Source organism: Notamacropus eugenii, chromosome 1, assembly GCF_028372415.1.
Source record: "Notamacropus eugenii isolate mMacEug1 chromosome 1, mMacEug1.pri_v2, whole genome shotgun sequence".
In the NCBI taxonomy this organism is placed as follows: domain Eukaryota; kingdom Metazoa; phylum Chordata; class Mammalia; order Diprotodontia; family Macropodidae; genus Notamacropus; species Notamacropus eugenii.
The window spans coordinates 520,480,625-520,498,101 of NC_092872.1; the positions used below are offsets into that span (position 1 = coordinate 520,480,625).

General features: G+C 46.3%; 1 protein-coding gene across 2 annotated transcripts in view; it reads right to left on the bottom strand.

Moving 5' to 3' along the window:
- Nucleotides 1-4,867: 4,867 nt before the first annotated feature.
- JPH2 (junctophilin 2) overlaps nt 4,868-17,477 on the bottom strand; it is a 60,185-nt gene continuing 47,575 nt past the window's right edge. Inside the window, exons 3-6 of one of the 2 annotated variants that reach the window (XM_072633661.1) lie at nt 11,851-11,969; nt 9,133-9,935; nt 7,988-8,084; nt 6,667-6,786 (exon numbers count right to left, since the gene is read on the bottom strand). In XM_072633661.1, the coding sequence (XP_072489762.1) occupies nt 8,004-8,084; nt 9,133-9,935; nt 11,851-11,969 (1,003 nt within the window). In that variant the 3' untranslated portion in view covers nt 6,667-6,786; nt 7,988-8,003. Of the gene's footprint in view, nt 6,787-7,987; nt 8,085-9,132; nt 9,936-11,850; nt 11,970-17,477 lie in introns of both variants that reach the window. The other variant, XM_072633662.1, reaches the window with a different exon arrangement.

Sequence of the window (17,477 nt, forward strand, 5' to 3'; positions counted from 1 at the left end):
CATTTCTGTCTCCATTCTGTATATTCTTTCTCCCCTCTCTCTTGGAGTGGGACAGTCTCTCCTCAAAGCTCACATGTTTCTCATTCCCAGGACAGTCACTAGATTTAATTGTGACAGAGGTGAAATCTGTCCCTCTGCCCTCATGGGACTCCTTGGATGCCCAAAGATCCCCTCTCCTCCACTCATTTCTCTGCTTTCTCAGTTTTCTATGCCTCCTAGATCTATCCCTAAGTTAAGATTAACCCCTCCAGTGTCCCATTCACTTGCGTCTCTCTGTGCTCTCCTGATTTCAACATGGTGGATCCAAGAGCATCCACTTATGGGACCCCAGGCGAGTCACTTTCACTTTTCCCCTCCAGATTAGTTCTTACCTCAGCCTACTCATCTGAGCCTTATTTTCCTTGTCTATAAGAATCAGAGAATAATATTTGGACTGATTGACCTCATTGGACTATTTTGAGAATCAAGTGAAAACATGAATATAAAATGTGTTGTAATAATTTTTAAAAGCTATTGGCAGGGAACAAGAGAAGAGTCATTCTTAATTGGCTACTATATTAACCCTTGCAGGTAACATAGTACCAGAGCCCATACTCCCAGCACCCATTGCTCTCTCTATAGATTGCAATGCCTTCTCGTCCTAGGGCATTTCTGTCCATGAAGCATGAGGTCTGTCTGTCTATTCTCCTTTGCTTTCAGTACATGACTGCCCCCTCTTCTTTTCTAATCAAGGCTGTAGGTGATCATCAGAAACGCTTCAGCCTATTTGGGCCCCCATCATGGGTCTCTCAGCCACCACTATGATTCTTCAGACACATAACATCATGATGTCACACATATATAGCATGATCAGGAAAATGTTTGTGTTAAAGAAAAGATGGGCCATGACATCAGAAAGAAGTTTAGGATTATGAAAATCACAATGTAGTTTCCCAGATTCCACCCTGCCTGCTTTTCTGGAAAGCAGGGACTGCTTTAATTTTTCTATTTGTATCCCTAGTGTTCAGTGCTTTGCACATGATAAGTGCTCAAGTCAAGTCAGCAAACATTTAATGAGGCCACACTATGTGCCAGGCACTGTGCTAAAGGCTGGTGATACAAAGAAAGGCAAAAATAGTCCCTGACCTCAAGTTGCTTACATTCAGTGTTTAATAAGTGCTTATCCATTCATTCATTCATTTGTCTTTCCCTCCTATACAATACTGGGCCCCGTTCATCTTCGGGGTCAAACATATTCCTGTCCCATATATATTATCGTCAAGAGTCTGGGATGATAGGTATTTTTGATCCACATAAGTTTTTCCTGTATGGATTATTATTATTATGACAATATTTTTTGAGTAATTATAGATTTCATTGATGAAGCCCCATGGGGCTTGACAGAATTTGCACAATATCATCTTTAAACAAGAGAATCTGGAGGATTTAACCATCTATAGGAAATATCTCTTCTATTTGGACTTTGCTGAGGATATCATGCACCATATATTCCTGGATAACATTGCTGCAGTTTGAAAGGGGTCTTCTGGAGGCAGAACCTTAAGCCAAAGCAACAGTCCTAAAGAGGGGCAGACCTTTCATTGCCCCCCAGATTACCTCTGGAATCATGAGGGCTTCTCTCTTCTTCGTATATTATTGCTACTCATTCTTTTAAAGCCTTATTTCTTCTTCTTTTTTTTTTTGAGAGGGGAGAGGTGAGGCAATCGGGATTAAGTGACTTGCCCAAGGTTGCACAGCTAGTGTCAAGTGTCTGAGTCTGAATTTGAACTCAGATCCTCCTGACTTCAAGAGCTGTGCTCTATTCATTGCGCCACCTAGCTGTCCTTTAAAGCCTTATTTAAAGGACAGGGAGGGCTCTTCTGATGCCCAACACCCCCATCAATGCTGATCTCCCCTCTCTGACCTCATATAACACTTTGCGCCCCCTAACATATCCATCATATATTACAGCTGTATATATTGCCTCCCTTTCCTCTTTCTAGATTATCAACTCCTTGGGGACAGTTTGGTGTAGAAGGTACCGTGCTGTGTTGGGAGTCAAGGGTTCTGTGTGGGTACAAATCCTGCCTCAGACACTTCCTAGTTATCTGGTTACTTATGAGTTATTGAACCTTTCAAAGCCTCTGTTTTCTTATCTGCAAAATGGGGATAATACCTCACCTGCCTCAACAGGGTGTTATGAGGAAATTACTACAGAAGAGGACTACTGTGATTATGTGAGCACAGACCACGTCTTGCCTACGCCTTGTAGCTCTCCCAATACTCCGGACACAGTAGGTGCTTGGTAGTGTTCTAAGGACTGGAAAGTGCTTTCCTCACAAGAACCCCATGAAGTAAATACCTGAGGTTTGGGATATGATCTAGAGCAGATTTCAGCCCTCCTTGGCTGGAGACCTGTTCCTTTTTCATGGACCCATCTTAGACCTAGTCCTTGCCAACTGAGCCTGGCTGAAAGGTGGCACAATGTGCCAACTGAGCATTCTAAATCTTCCTCTCTCCAGTTTTTTCATCTGTAAAATAAGGGGTTGGACAGAGTGGGTGGGGCTGGACCAGATGGCTTCTGGGGTTCCTTCCAGTTCTAGAGTGGTGGAAAACTTGTAATCTTTTCCCTCCTCCCAAACACACACACATTCAAACACACATGCACATGCACATTCACGCACACACTCAGAGACACATGCACAGACATATACACAGACACAGACACACTCACACACACATAAACACACACACACACACACACACACATCTTCCTTTCCCCCAAAGCCCTTTTTCCAGCAGGGCTTGGGAGGCAGGAGGGGAGCAGAGGGCTAGGGGGTTTTGTGGGCAGTGTAGTCTTGCGTTAGAGTGGAAAGAGAAGGAGGGCCAGCCTCTGGGAGGGCTGGGGCTGGTCCTGGCCCATCAGGCGGCCAGACAGAAGAGCCAAGGCTGGTGGGGGAGTCGACCTCTGCAGCATCATGATGCCCAGCAGGGGGCTCCCTCGAATCACTCTCATCCCTCTCTGCACTGCAGCTAGGATTTCTGAAACCTTAATGGGGGTGGCTGCAGTGCAGCCTGGCGAGGGCCAGCCTCTCACACCCTTCCCCCATCCCCAAGTCGGACAACATCCCTTAGCTGTGGAAGGGCCCTTAAGGATCTTCTATGCAGCCTCTTTATTTCGGAGAAGGGGACAGGGAGGCTCTGACACTTGCCCAAAGTCCCACAGAGAACTGGGGGTTAGGTCTCCCACCTGCAGGGCAAGTGCCTTAACCTGACGGAGAAGACTGTCCACCTTCCACATCCTGGTCATGCAAACATTTAAAATAATAACAGCCAGCATTTGTATAATGCATTGAGGTCTGCAAAATGCTTTACATGAGGAATGTCACAACAATCCCATGAGGGTACCATCATTCTCCCCATTTTACAGATGAAGAAACTGAAAGGTTAAGTGACTTATTATTCAGTTGCTTTTCAGTCGACTCTCCATGACCCCATTTGGGATTTTCTTGGCAAAAATACTGGAGTGGTTTGCCATTTCCTTCTCCAACTCACTTTACAGATGAGGAAACTGAGGCAGAGTTAAGCGACCTACTGAAGGTCACACGGCTAGTAAGTATCTGAGGTCACATTTGAATTCCGGTCTTCCTGACTTCTGGTCCTACACTCTAACCACTGTGCCACCTAGCTGCCCCTAAGTGACTTACTCCTGGTCAATACAGCTAAGTGTCTAAGGCAAGATTTGAACTTGGGTCTTCCTGACTAGCATTATATTCATTATGCCACTTGTGACCACTTGATGACTATAGGGTCAAGCCTTAACCCACTTGACCTATTAACTTTATTTCTAACAACTTTCTTTCTCCTCTCCCAGCAGTATGCTGGAATCAGTTCCTACAAGAGCCCATTGTTAAATTTTCACCTTAGAAATCAGCAAATACTACAAATTGGAGCTTGATTTATTATTTTGTTGACTCTTTAGACTTAAGAAAGTCCTGAAGAGAATGCTAATAATGTTGACTAAACTTAAAAGTGTATCATGCATACTTTTGAGGGGAGAGTTGGTTGTTAAATATTTTCCAGTACATGCCTGACACCTCACATTCACATCCTATCTGCAGGTTTCTTAGACTGAAGTCCCCTGGAGACCACTAAGTCCCTCCTTCCCCCTCCTATGGGACAAAGCCAGCCTGACTCACTCAGTCAAGTAGCCCTTACTGTACACTAGGCAGGCCTCCCTGACCCAAAACATTTCCCCAGGTTCTTATAGCAGATGGCTGAAAGTTTTCTTGTCCTTTGGGACTCCATGAACACTGGATTTGAAATCAGAAGACCTGAGTTCAAATCCCAGCTCTGTTACTTATTAAATAAATTTGGGTAGTTAATTTTTTTTCTCTCAGACCCTTAGCTTCTTCCTACATATAAACAAGAGGATCTGCAAGGTCCCTCCTATCTCTAAAAACTCTTCTCTGGTGTTATCACCTCTCCACCCTCCCTTAAACCGCTCCCCCTTCCATCCACACTATGAAAGTTAAAATAGCTTGGGAAGGGGAGAAACTTGATCCATTCCTCACCTCACCCCTGGAAATGTGAAGGAAATGAGACCTAAGAAGCAGTAAGGAGGAAAAAGAGTGAGAAAAGAGAAGCATCTTTTTCTGGATCTCTTACACGTTCTGTAAAGTCACAAAGAGTTAAATCCCAGCTATGGGTGACACCTCCAGAATTATCTGGTCCATCCCCCTGCCTCTAAGCCCCTTTCTCACCAAAACCCACTTACAGTCAGGGATTTGTCTTATTTCTGAATATTCCGCACCCCCTGCCTCAAACCACCTTAGTTGAAAGAAGAATTTGGCCCACATATAGAACCAATTCACAGGCCTCAACCTGGGACAGTGAGCAGGTAACTTTATTATTGCATAGAATATAGCAGAAAGAAAGATAGACAGGCCAGGACATAGCACACAGGCACCTTCCCCTGCCATTATGCTCTGGACTTAGGCATGATCAGAGAGGGAAACATCCCACAGTTGGAACGAGGCCTAAAATATTTGTTGTCAGTCCTGGGGATTGAGGTGCTCTAGCATGAGGTAGCAGGTACTTTTAGGTACCTCCTCTGAAAGGTCAATTCCCACTATCACACAAAAACCAGACTGGGCACCCTGTTGCAGACTATAACAAGAGGGTAGGTGCCTCTGATCTTCCCGTGTAGAAATCAGAGCTGAGATTTTAACCAAGCTAAAGGGCATCCTTGGCAAAGTAGACAAACATCCTCAAGACCCCAAGGTCCAGGAACAAGGCTCAGGAGTGTTGAGAGAGAAAAAAGAGATTACAGAGAAAGTGCAGTGTTCCTCACCCCCAGTTCCACCTCTATGCCCATCTCCACCCCAATTTCAGAGACTTTGGGCAAGCACAGGATGGAGGCCTAGGAAGAGTGTGGAGAGAAGGGGAAAGAGAGGAGGAGTGGTATTTTTCACCCAAGGCCTTCTCTATAGTGCCTCTTTATGGTAGGGAATGGGAGGCAGTCTTCCTCACATGGGACTAAATGAGGAGCTTAGAAAGCTGTCCAAAAACCAGGGACCAAAGAGGGAAGAAAGTCAAGAAAGAAACCAGGCATGTCACTTTCTTAACTTGGGCTCTTATAATGTGCACATCTCCCCCCAGCCCTATTCCCCATATGCTTCATCTTAGGTCAGGGCACCAAGGGACTGCCCTGAGTCCCTTCCCCTCAGGATGCCTGCCTCCTAGCTCACTTTTGGAGCTTTCTTATGTACCCCTCTCCACAGCAGAAGGACGCATCCTGGGAGACCCACCACTGACAGAAATGCTTTTAAATGTAGGCGCATGCAAGTGCCATCCTGTACCAGCCAAGCCAAAAGTCATCTTCAAGCACTCCAAAGAAACAATGATCCATCTCCAAGCACGCAGCCTCCCACCCCACCAAAACTCCATGGGCTGCCTGGCCTGACCCTTTGCACCATGGGGGTCAGGAGAGGCATCATCACTCTGAGTGGTTTTCCCCATGGCCTCGGGCCTCAGGCAGCTGGAGTGGGTGGATTTGTTCCTATTCCTTGCTTTTGGGGATAGTGTAGGCAGGCGGGGTCTAAGCTGTCATCATCTTGCTCTGCAGCCTCAGCCCAGAAGCAGAAGGGGGAGAAGCAAGTCTAAGTTAAGGCAGCTTCCCTGCTCCCTGACACAAAGGAGAGCGAGGGCCTCTTCCATGCTTCTGCTCACCCCATGCCACCCTCCTTCCCAGCTGCCTCTGGCCACTTGAGTCAGAGAGCCCCTTAACCAGCTGTTTGAATTTCTAGAGGGATCCTTCAAGGCAGCCTCAGCTGGCTAATCTCAGCACCCTAGGAGGGTGGAAATCAAATCCCTGCCTTGGGAAAGTAAGGTTTGGGGTAGGGGTTGGGGAGAGTCATTCCACTGTACCTGAGGTGTTCCCTGAGACACCTCGACTGACAGCCAGACAAGCGGAAAGAGTGGGGGGTTTGCTGGTCCCCTTCTCTGGGTACACATGCAGGTGCAGCCACAAACACTCATGTAGGTGATGCCACCCTCAGGTTCATAGAGGGCTTAGAGAGGGAGGGCCCCTCCTCACCCCAGACTGGGAGGGACCAAGCCAGATTGGGATCAGGCAAGCTAAACACAACACAGGGCAGTTTTCTTTCAGGGCTAGGGCTGCCAGAGCTGGAAAGTCTGCAGCCAGTTCCTGGGTCCAGTATCTTGCCCTCAGCATCTCTCCACAGCTGTGGTTGCATCCAGTCCAGTCGGTGCAAAGAGATCCAACATTTGCATAGGTGAGAACTCCTGGGGCCAGCAAAAAACAAACAAACAAACAAAAACCAATGAGCAAGAGTCATCACAAAAGGACAAGCTGGGTGATCACAAGAGAGCAAGAAGGGACACTGTCCCTGGCCAGCTAAGCCTCTCGCTAGGAGGCCAGGCCATGGAGAAGGATCTTGGGAGGGTCTGGGTACCAGATCATGAGGCAGTACTGAAGAAAATATCAAAGAGAATAAGCTATCAGTTAGTCCCTGAAGAATTCAAGATATAGGAACAGTGTCTGGAAATTAAGGCCCCAAGGCAACGTCCAGGGGAGATTGTCTGACAGACACTGGGGCCAGTGTCTGAGAGGTTCTTTTAGGGAAGTTTGTTTGCTGATCTAGGTCAGAGGGTAGTGTCTGTGAAGAATGTTTGAGGGGTCAGGTCACAAAGAGATGTTTAGGGGGCTGGGCTCAGGAAGCAGGGCTTTAAAGGCTTAGACCAAAGGGCAGCGTGTCTAGGGAGAATATCTGGGGACCTGAGCCCCCAAGGCCTCAACAGAGGAGAATATTCAGGGAGAGGTTGTAGAGGCTTAGTCTACAAAGCAGAATATTTTGAGGGAGGCTCCCAAACAGTTCCATATACAGGTTAGGCTCCAGCTCAGGGAAGGAAGTCAGATGGGAAGGTCTATCCCAGGGGTGGGGAACCTGGGGTGTCAACTCGACATGTGGCCCTCTAGGTCCTCAAATGCAGCCCTGTGGTGGAATCCAAATTTCAGAGAACAAATTCCCTTATTAAAAGAATTTGTTCTGTAAAACTCGGGCTCCATCAAAAGGTGGCACCCAAGGACCTAGAAGGCCACATGTGGCCTCAAGGCCAGAGGTTCCCCACCCCTGGTCTATCCTGTACCTGAAGCCCTGGCTAGGGCTAAGGATCAGCCTATATTCTTGTGGGACCTATGATAAATCCCTGTCATGTCCAGAGCAATTCCAGGAGCCTCACTTGTTTGGACAGCATCACTCTCCTACCTTCTTCCTATTTCTAAGCATCTCACCTGCATCTCGGTCCAGGGGCAGAGTGACCTGGGAAACCACGCTCCCTAAGGGGAACACCAGGAAGCACAGGAGGAGTACGAGTAATTCAGGCAGTAAGCTCATCCCTTTGACCTTGCTTACAGCTCCTTATATTCAGCCCCTTCTTCTGTAGGAGGAGAAAGCCAACCCTACATGCCCCCACCTGGCCTTACCTGAGCCAAGGCCACTTCAGGTCAGAAAATGCACAAAGAGGATGGCCAAGCCAATGTTCAGTAGAATCACCATGCAGATAAGGACAGTGTTGGGAGCCTGTAGGGAAAAAGGAAAAGAGAGAGGTCTCAAGAAGACCATGGGGTGAACTTTCAGGGAAGAATCCCTGCCAGAGCATCCTCTGGTGCTCATGCCTGGGATGAAAGATATTTAGATTGTAAGAGGCCCCTGGGAGCCACCTCATCATCCCCCTGTCTTTAGGTAGAGCCTAACTCATCCCATATGGTACCAATAGGTATTTCATTTTACTTTCTTTTATTTTTGGAAGTAATCAGGGTTAAGTGACTTGCCCAGAGTCATACAGCTAATAAGTATCTGAGGCTGCACTTGAACTCAGGTTCCCTTGACTTCAGGGCTAGTGATGTATCCACTGTGCCACTGAGCTCAAAAAGGCCAAGGTTTCCCACTGCATCTGGGGCCATCTCTAGTCATGCTGATTTATATCTGGCCACCCAGATGTCTCCAGAGGAGAAAGTGAGGCTGGTGACTTGGCATAGCCCTGCCTCACTTAAATCCAGTTTTCTTGCAAGTCATGACATCACCTCCCTGATGTCATGGTCCTCTTCAAATACAAAGGACAAACAACTCATCCCATAGGGATGAGGGGTCACCAGTTATTGAAGATTTCCAGGCAAGCTGAGGCCTTTGGTACCTCACGTTGGTGTCTCTACCAGTGAAGGAGACTTAACCTTAATCTTTGACATTCCCATACCTAGCCCCATTTGCTCTAGGATGTGAGAATGTGTCTGGAAGCATCCTTTCCCTTCTCATTGATTAGTCCTCCTGGCAGGTCTGGCTGTCTATCACCAGGTCACAGGGGTTTTTAAGCAAGAAAAGATGTCCATTGTATAGCGACAAGAACCTGGGACTTGGAATCAGATGGTCTGGGTTTGAATGCTGCCATTTACTTCCTGAGTAATTTTAGGCATTAAGTTTCCCCTCTCTAGGCCTCAGTTTCTTTATTTGTAAACTGTGAGGAGCTTGACCAGATGAATTCTAAGATCCCACCTGACTCTAAAGTACATGACCCTAAGGATCCCTCTGTAGAAGGGGAAGAAGACTCTAGCCCCAGCCCAGACAGCATTACCTCCTCCAATTCTATCTCGGCTTCCGAGGTTGCAGCCGCTGCTGCTTCTCGACGCCCCTTCTTTTTGGCACCACCCTTGGATGATCCTCGGGCCTCTGTTTTTCTGGTGGGCTTGGTGTGGCTTGTGGTTTCTGACTTGATGGGAGAAGGTGGATGTTTTGGCTCCGTTTTGGGGGCCCTGGCTTTCAGCTCTGGCTTGGGGGGTGCAGTGGCCTTTGGAAGTGCCTCTGTCTCAGGCTGGACATCTGGCTTAAACACTGGAGAGGCTGAAGCGGTCACAGGGGTGGTGGGGGAAGCACCGTCAGCCTCCTCCTCATCAAAAGGTGGTGGGACAGGGGGTGAAGTGCGGACAGCATAGCTGTGGTACCCCTGGTAGAGTGCTACTTCTGGCTCCCTTGTAGAGTGTGGGGGGGGTGGCTTCAGGGGCTGGATCTCCATGTGGTCAGTAGGGGTTCTTGTAGGGCTCCTGTTCCTTTGCTCACCAGGACCCCCATCAGATGGGGTCACTGGACGACTGCCTTCTCGGCTCTGCTCCCCATTCCAATCTCCTGGACTCAGGAAACCATCCTTCTGTGCTCCTGGCCTGGGCCGCTTAGCCTCAGGGGGTGTCCCTGCAAGGTGGGGGGATGGGGTACGGGCTGGAGTGCCACCCCCCTGGAGGGAAGTTTCCCGCTCATGCAGCTGGGGGCTCTCTGGAGGGGGCTCCTGGATGCCTGGGGCCTCTCCACGGTCTACATGCTCCATAACACTTTCAGCATTTTCTATGATCTCCTGGAGCAACCTCCGTTTCTGGTACTCAGGGCCTGGGGAGAATAATATTGATAATAATAAACGTATGACTGAGTCATTCTAGCTCAGTTACAGTGATATGGGACCTAGTCACTGCCATCAGAAATTAGAGAAGGGTAGTCTCTAAGAACCTAGGATTTAGGGATTGATGCAGATTATGCAAGAAAACAATAGAACTGGTGCATTATAGGACTGTGGGTCTCAAAAACTTAGCACCTACTCAATACCTAGAAAGACCTGATTAGATGGCAGAATTATATACCAGCAGTCTATTAGAATTATACAGCAGCAGCTAGGTGGCACAGTGGATAAAGTGCCAGGCCTGGAGTCAGGAAGACTCACATTCCTGAGTTCAAATCCGGCCTCAGACACTTACTACCTGTGTGACTCCAGGCAAGTCACCTAACCACCAGTTTCCTCATCTGTAAAATGAGCTGGAGAAGGAAATGGCAAATCACTCCAGTATCTCCATCAAGAAAACCCCAAATGGGGTCACAAAGAATGGGACACAACTGAAAAATGACTGAACAGTGACAAAGGATAAGGACGTCTCCCAGGACCATTTCTACTTGAGGATATCATATGAGAAGAATGATAGATACAAAGCAATTTAAGACACATTTTAAAATAAATATCACCATGCCAAATAATTGATTTCTAACCTTCGTGGAATGAAAGGTTTTAAAACATAGAGATTTAGCAGAGAAGATCAAAATAATTTGGAAATGCTTGAAGTGAATATTATCCCTGTTGTCCGATCTGCTCCTGGAGTTGGACTGAGGATGATTTCAGTGATGTTTTTATTTTATGATGCTGCTGTGCAGTTGTTTCAGTCCTGCCTGACTCTTTGTGGCCCTATTTGGGGTTCTCTTGGCAAAGATATTGCAGTAGGTTGCCATTTCCTTCTCTAGCCCATATTACAGATGAAGAAATGGAGGCAAACAGGGTTAAGTGACTTGCTCAGAGTCACACTGCTAATAAGTATCTGAGACTGTATTTGAACTCAGGTCTTCCTGACTCCAGGGCTAGTTCTTTTTGCTGTACCACCTAGTTATTTTATCTACCCATGCAATGGCCCACAGGACCTTAAATATAAAAGAATGATGGTAGGAGAGCAAGAGGCAATCAAAAATACTGGCTCGAGAGTTAGCCTTGGAGCCAGGATTTCTTGGATTCAAGTGTCACCTCTGCTGGCACTGGCTCTGTGACCCTGGACAAGTCACTTCACTTCTCTGTGCTCTGGACAACTCTTTAAGACTATAAGCCAAAGAGGGGTCAGACTGCCCTGTTAAGGGTCTCTCGGTCCAGGAGTTCTCAATCAGAGTCATCAGAATATAGTTAATAATTGCCTGAGGCAATATTCAAACTCTGTTTTCCCCATTTCCAAGTCCATCACTTTGCACTGTGTGACCTCTCTACCTGTACCTCCAGGAGTTGGCCTAGATTTGTAGAGGGAACCCTGAAAAATAGAGGACCAAGGATACTAAATGGAAATTCTACCTATCCTTCAAGGTCCGACCCAAATTCCACATTCTCCACATACAGAGGGAATTTCATAGAGTGGAGAGAGCCTTGGATTATGCATCAGAAGACCTGGGTTTGGGTCCTGGTTCTGCTTTAAGGAGCATGGTGACCTTGGAGACATGGTCTGAGCCTGAGTTTCTTAACCTGTAGAATGGAAATTATGATACCTGCCCTGCCTATCCTTCAGGATTGTCATGAGGATTGGATGAGATAACAAATATGAAAGCATCACTGAATCATCAAGCGTTTTGAAAAAGTGAGTTTTCTTATGAGAGTTGGTTCAGTTGGCTGAGAGACAGCTGAGAGGGCTTAGGACCCCAGAGACAAAGTCCTGACATCCCCTACCTCTCTTGTCTCTGCTGGCCCATGCCACAGACCTCTTCCTATCCACATGCCATGCCCTACCTGGCTGGTAGAAGTCTGGAGACAGCTCCCTGGCCAGGGTTCTTGCAATGCTGGACTCGTTGTTGGCCGCCAGCGCGGCCTGCTCTGCTCCATCTGCCTTGGCCTTGGCATGACTTGTCCTGGGGAAACAAGACAGAGAGCTCAAGGTCTCTCTAGGGCACTTTCACTCCAGCACAATAACATTACTGATCCCAGACAGAGGATCCTCAGTCCAGTTGCAGTAATTCCCTAGGGTGGGTATTTGTAATTTCATGCATAAGTAGGTACAGAGATATGTATCTGCACACATATGCTCACTCTGGAGTGCATGTAACACAAGGATTTATAACCTGTCTTGGGGTACAGAGTCAAGGTTGGGGGAAGGACTGATTCCAGATGGGCCAACCTTGACTCTCATCCATCCCAATCCCTCACCTCCACCTTGCCTTTGAGGGACAAAAAAGAGTTTTGAGTAAAAGATGCCAGTGAGCCAGGGCAGCAGCAAGAAAGAACTCAAGACCAAAGTATGGAAGCAGATAATTGCCAAGAGATAAGACACATGAGCCTATCAGAAGATCGACTGATCTGGTGATATATCCAAGGCAGAGGGAGTGCCCGGGATACCCAGATCTGGAGCAGAGAGAGCTGGTCCAAGGTATAGGATGGATCCAGGGGCTCCTTCTGACGTCCTAGTGAAGCCCTCCTCTTCATTCCATTTAGCCAGGGGGTCAAGTTGGTCCTTTCCTTATCTGTTGCTCTCGAATTAGATCTCATTTACCTAATATGAAACCCTGTTGGCCACCAAAAGTGCTAAGCAGCTTACACATAGTGAAAGGATAAGATAGAAAGCAATTCTTATTCTAGGTAAGGGTTCTTAACCTGGGATCTCTGTACTTTTTTTTTAATTCTATATTTTAATTCTATACTTTGATAACTGCAGGAGATAACTACACAGATGAGGCTAACAGTCCTTGCTCTAGGGAGATGAAAGGTTTTGATCAGTGAGAGTCAAGCTGGGGGCTCAAAGCTGTGAAAGCAGTAAATAGAGTGTACAGCCCCTGCATGTGTATTTGGCTTTCAGGTGCCCCTGGAAATAAGTTCCAAGCTAGTGACAGTGTCACGCTGCAAGAGAACAAAGCACGAGCAGCTTTAGCCTGGTCTCCTTTCTTAACAGCTGAGTCCCAAAGGAAAGCCATTCCCTGGAGGGAGGAGAGGGGGTACTTCCACAAAGGAGATAGGTTGGGAGAGAACAAGAAGTCCCTGCCCCATCACTCGCCACCCCTTTCTCCATCATTCCCTCCCTGACTCGGCCCAATCCCCCCCCCCCATCTTGTTTCTAAGCCTAACTGACTAATACCACCTGCTGCCTACATAAATACATATACTCTCATATACTCTGTGTGTTTGCACACAGCCAGGTGTAGAAGGAAGGGCTATTTTTTTGGAGTTAAGAGAGCTAGATTCAAACTCACTTCTGATCCTTCTTAGCTATTTGATCCTGGGCAAGTCATTTTACCTGCAAATAAATGGGGATATTAAAATTTGTACTGCTTAGAGCTGTGAGAAAAGTACTTTCCAAATAGTAAAGCACTATAGAATTACTGTCATTATGGGAAGATTAACAGCAACACAAAGCCTGACAGGCTATGGCATCCCCAGTGGGGCTAATACAACAACTGCCAAATAATTCATATTTCTATAGCACATTAAAGATTTCAAAGTTTGAGTTTTTGGTCCCCTCACAATAATCCTCAGAGGTAGTAAAATTATTGTCATCCCATTTTACAGATGAGGAAACAGGTCCAGAGATATTAAAGTGACTTGCCCAAGATCACACATAGAATGAGTAGTAGAACCAGGGTTCCTGAACCATTCCTTCTCCCCACTTCTTACTCCAGAAGTATGTGTCCTCTATTCTAAGCACACAGCTGTAGGGCAAGGAATTCTGATTAGGTATCCCATGGGTAGCTCTGGAATTACTAGGGGGCTTCCAGATATCCAGAGAATAGTGCTGGGCAGGGGCTTCCTAGAGGTGGCTGATTATCAGGAGGATAGTACTGAGTCCAAGGGCTTCTGGGAAGAAGGGTAGGAAGTGCTGTGCTGGAAGCGGGTCTTCCTGGGGGAGGGGTTAGTACTGGAGTAGAAGAGCTCTCTTCTTGATTTCACATAGGATTATCTCCCCACTGTCAGCAGGGTTATAAATAATGCTAGTGGTTCTGGGAAAGGGAGCAGACAGTCCTGCTGCTGAAACCCCTGAGGGAGGGAGACACATTTGAGATGCCTAGCCTAAACACTCTCCCCCTCCCCTTCTGACCTGAGGTTATATTAGGCACAGATTATCTCTGGCTTCCCAACCATGCATATCTATCATAGGAGTCAGTGGTTATCCATTTGTCAGAAAGGTAAAACTGAGGCCCAGAGAAAGATGGTGCCCTTCCAAAAAATGACAAAACAGGCTGAAGCAGGATTGGACTAGTTGCTTTCCAATATTTCAGCTAACTCTTAAGTTATATGAACCTTCTTACTGAAAGCTCACAGTTATGGAGTAGCCAAAAAGGCAATTTGGTCCTCTTGGCTTTTCTTAGGGAAAAATCCTATCCTGCTTCTGATGGGAGTGGGAGTGGGAAGGAAGGACGCTTCTGCTTTGGTCTTACACTGAGGAGACAACATGCTGGAAATAGGGAAAAAAATATAGCCCTAAGAATCAGGAGAGCGAGGACCCACACTTGGCCAGATAATTAGTTGAATGACTGGAACCTTCAGTTTCTCCCAAAGCAAAACAAACATAAAAGGCCCACCAGACTTCTTTGAGGTATGTGAAGATCAGGAAGAGTATGGGCACTCAGTTTTTTTTCACACCCATGACCTCAGGACTAATCTCATGGCAGTGCCACTCTGACCCCTGCCTTCTGGCTAAGGAGCCAAGAGGCCTGGATCTGACCATAAATCTTTGCAAGTCACTTGATTCTTGGAACCATAGTTGCCTCACCTATAAAATGAGGGATTTGGAATAGATTCCTGCTGGGTTTAAGAATTATAGAGGTGCCTTCCTTATTAAGAATATGTTTGGAGGATGGCACAGCCAAAATGAATGGATAATGGACATAGGACTTGTCTTTTAGCTCTAGAGACAGATTCCCCCCTTTCTCCCTCCATTTTCAGAAGTTTATGCATCACTGAGATTTAAAAACAAACAAACAAAAAACCCCATAACCTACTATTTACTACATGTGAATCTTGAGAGTGCCCACTTCTTCTGTGTTTTGGACACTTAACGCCTAGTAATGGATGGTGGTGATGGTGGTTGATTGAATTGTCTCCCCTTAGCATTTTAGAAAAATTTGAGTCTAAACTGGATGTACTTAATAGTTGAAATGCAATTCCTGCTGTTGATGATTTTCTCTGATGTTTTCGAGAAAAGTTTGAATTTGAATAAGAATTCTACTTTGAGTAGAAAAAAAAGAATGAAAAGACTACAGTATTCTTCATAGATCCTTTCCAACTCTAATAGTCTGTTCTAAAGTCTCTTCTGTGTCTAACATTCTTTTTTTCTCGTGTTACTATCCTGTTTGAGACTTCTCTACCCCCATTAGACTGTGAGTGTGTTTGAGGTGGGGACTTTGCCTTCTTTTCTAATTCACCGAGTTGGCCACAGGAATCAAGGATAGCCACCCCAAAAGGGTCAACGGGGTCCTGAACATCCTGAAAGGTGTCATTGCTGCATTTTAGTTCAGACTCTCTCCTCTATCCCGTCCCAATTCATTCCTGTATTCAGAACTTGAAGGCAGTTTCCCCTTCCCCCCTGGTCCTATGTTGTGGTTGGTATTTGCATTCCCTTGATTATCCTTCAGCTCAGGGACTCTACAACAGCCCAGGCTTCTTTCATCCCATCAGGAAGCCTGGCTGAACCCAAATGTAGGAGCAATCTGTGGCATTTGCCCCACCTGGCCATTCATCTTCTCAGGGGCATGACAGAAGCTTCCCCTACTAAAATGGGAACCTCCTCCCCTAAATAGCTCAGGATTACCTGGCTCCCTCACCAAAATCCCACTGGATCCTAGGATGGAAAACTGAAAATGACCTCAGAGCTTATGTCGTACAACTGTCCTCATTTTGCAGATGAGGAAACTGAGGCCTAGAGAGTAAAGTGAGTTGCCCAAGGTTATGTGGCAGTAAATAGAGCCAAGATTCAAACCTAGGCCCATTGGCTTCAAATCCATTTACAGCCAAATCTGAGCCAGCTGAGTCCCCTCTAACTTATGGGTAAAGCCATGTGAGTGTGGCTGGTGCCATCATCCCTGTGGGTCTTCTGGTCCACCATGGGAAAGAGGGAAAGGAAGAAGGCATTTACTAAATAACTACTATATGCCAGGCATTGTGCTAAGAGCTTTCCAAATATTCTCCCATCTGACCCTCATAACAACCCCATTTCACAGTGGAGGAAACTCAGGCAGACATCAGTCCAGTGACTTGCCCAAGGTCACACAGCTAGTAAGTTTCTGAGGCCATACTGGAACTTGGTTATCCCTGACTCCAGAAGGTCTAGTACTCTATCCACTTAGAAAAAGGTGATGATGATGATGATGACACATACCCATGCAGTGTTTTATCTTCCCTCACAACAACCTTGGGAAGGAGGTCAGGAAAGTATCATTAGCTTCATTTTACAGCTGAGGAAACTGAGGTGCAGAGAGGGAGACAGATTTGGCAGTGATCACAAAACTAGGGTCAGAGCTGGGGTACAGACTCAGTTCTCCTGACCACCCCACACTACCCAATATGAGGAACGGATCATCTTCAACCCTATCCCAATGACCAGAGTCCTACAGACAGACAGGGCAAAGGGTTGTTTCAGGGGTTTTCCTCCCCTTTTACTTCTGTCTAGATTGCTTAGCTAAAGGCTCCTTTGAGGATACAAATATTAGCTAATTCCATTCGCCTCCCCTACAGGGATACAGGCCAATATCATAAAAAGATCCCTGTATTCACTGGATGCAGGAACCAATGAGTGCTGGTTTGGAAAAGCTGGTTGTTAAATTTTTCATTGTGAGTATTTACACCTTGGAAATCAGCAAATGCTACAAGTCAGGGCTTGATTTGTTGTTTTGTTGATTATCTAGACTTATGACAATGGTGGAGAAAATTTTAATGCAAATGAAATTTAAAAGTGGACATTCAGAATGCTGGTTATTAAATATTTAATATTCAAATTATTTATAATAAATTAAATATTTAATTGTCCTGTCCCCAGTATCAGTTCAGCTCTGTCCCTAACTCACTGAATGACTTTGGGCAAATACCTTTCTGTCCCCAATTATGTAATAGGGCTTGTGCTCTGCCCCTCCCAGGGTTGTGGGAAGGCAGAGAGAGGGTGACTGTAAAATGCCTTATAACAATAAACTTCTTTTTATGTGAGAGGCAATAGTGGTGGTTATTAAAATGTCCGAATCTCCTCTTCCTTGATTGCCATCTCTACTCTTATCTTCCTGGCCAAACTCTCTTGCTTGGTTCAGTTCAGCCTCTGAGAGCCCTGAGTACTGAAGTGACAGGAATTTCCTGAATTGTCAGGATCTGAGTCTTGTGAAATACATAAGGCAGCCGGAATGGGAGATTTTTTTCCCCATGCAAGAATCACTGGAAGGAACTAG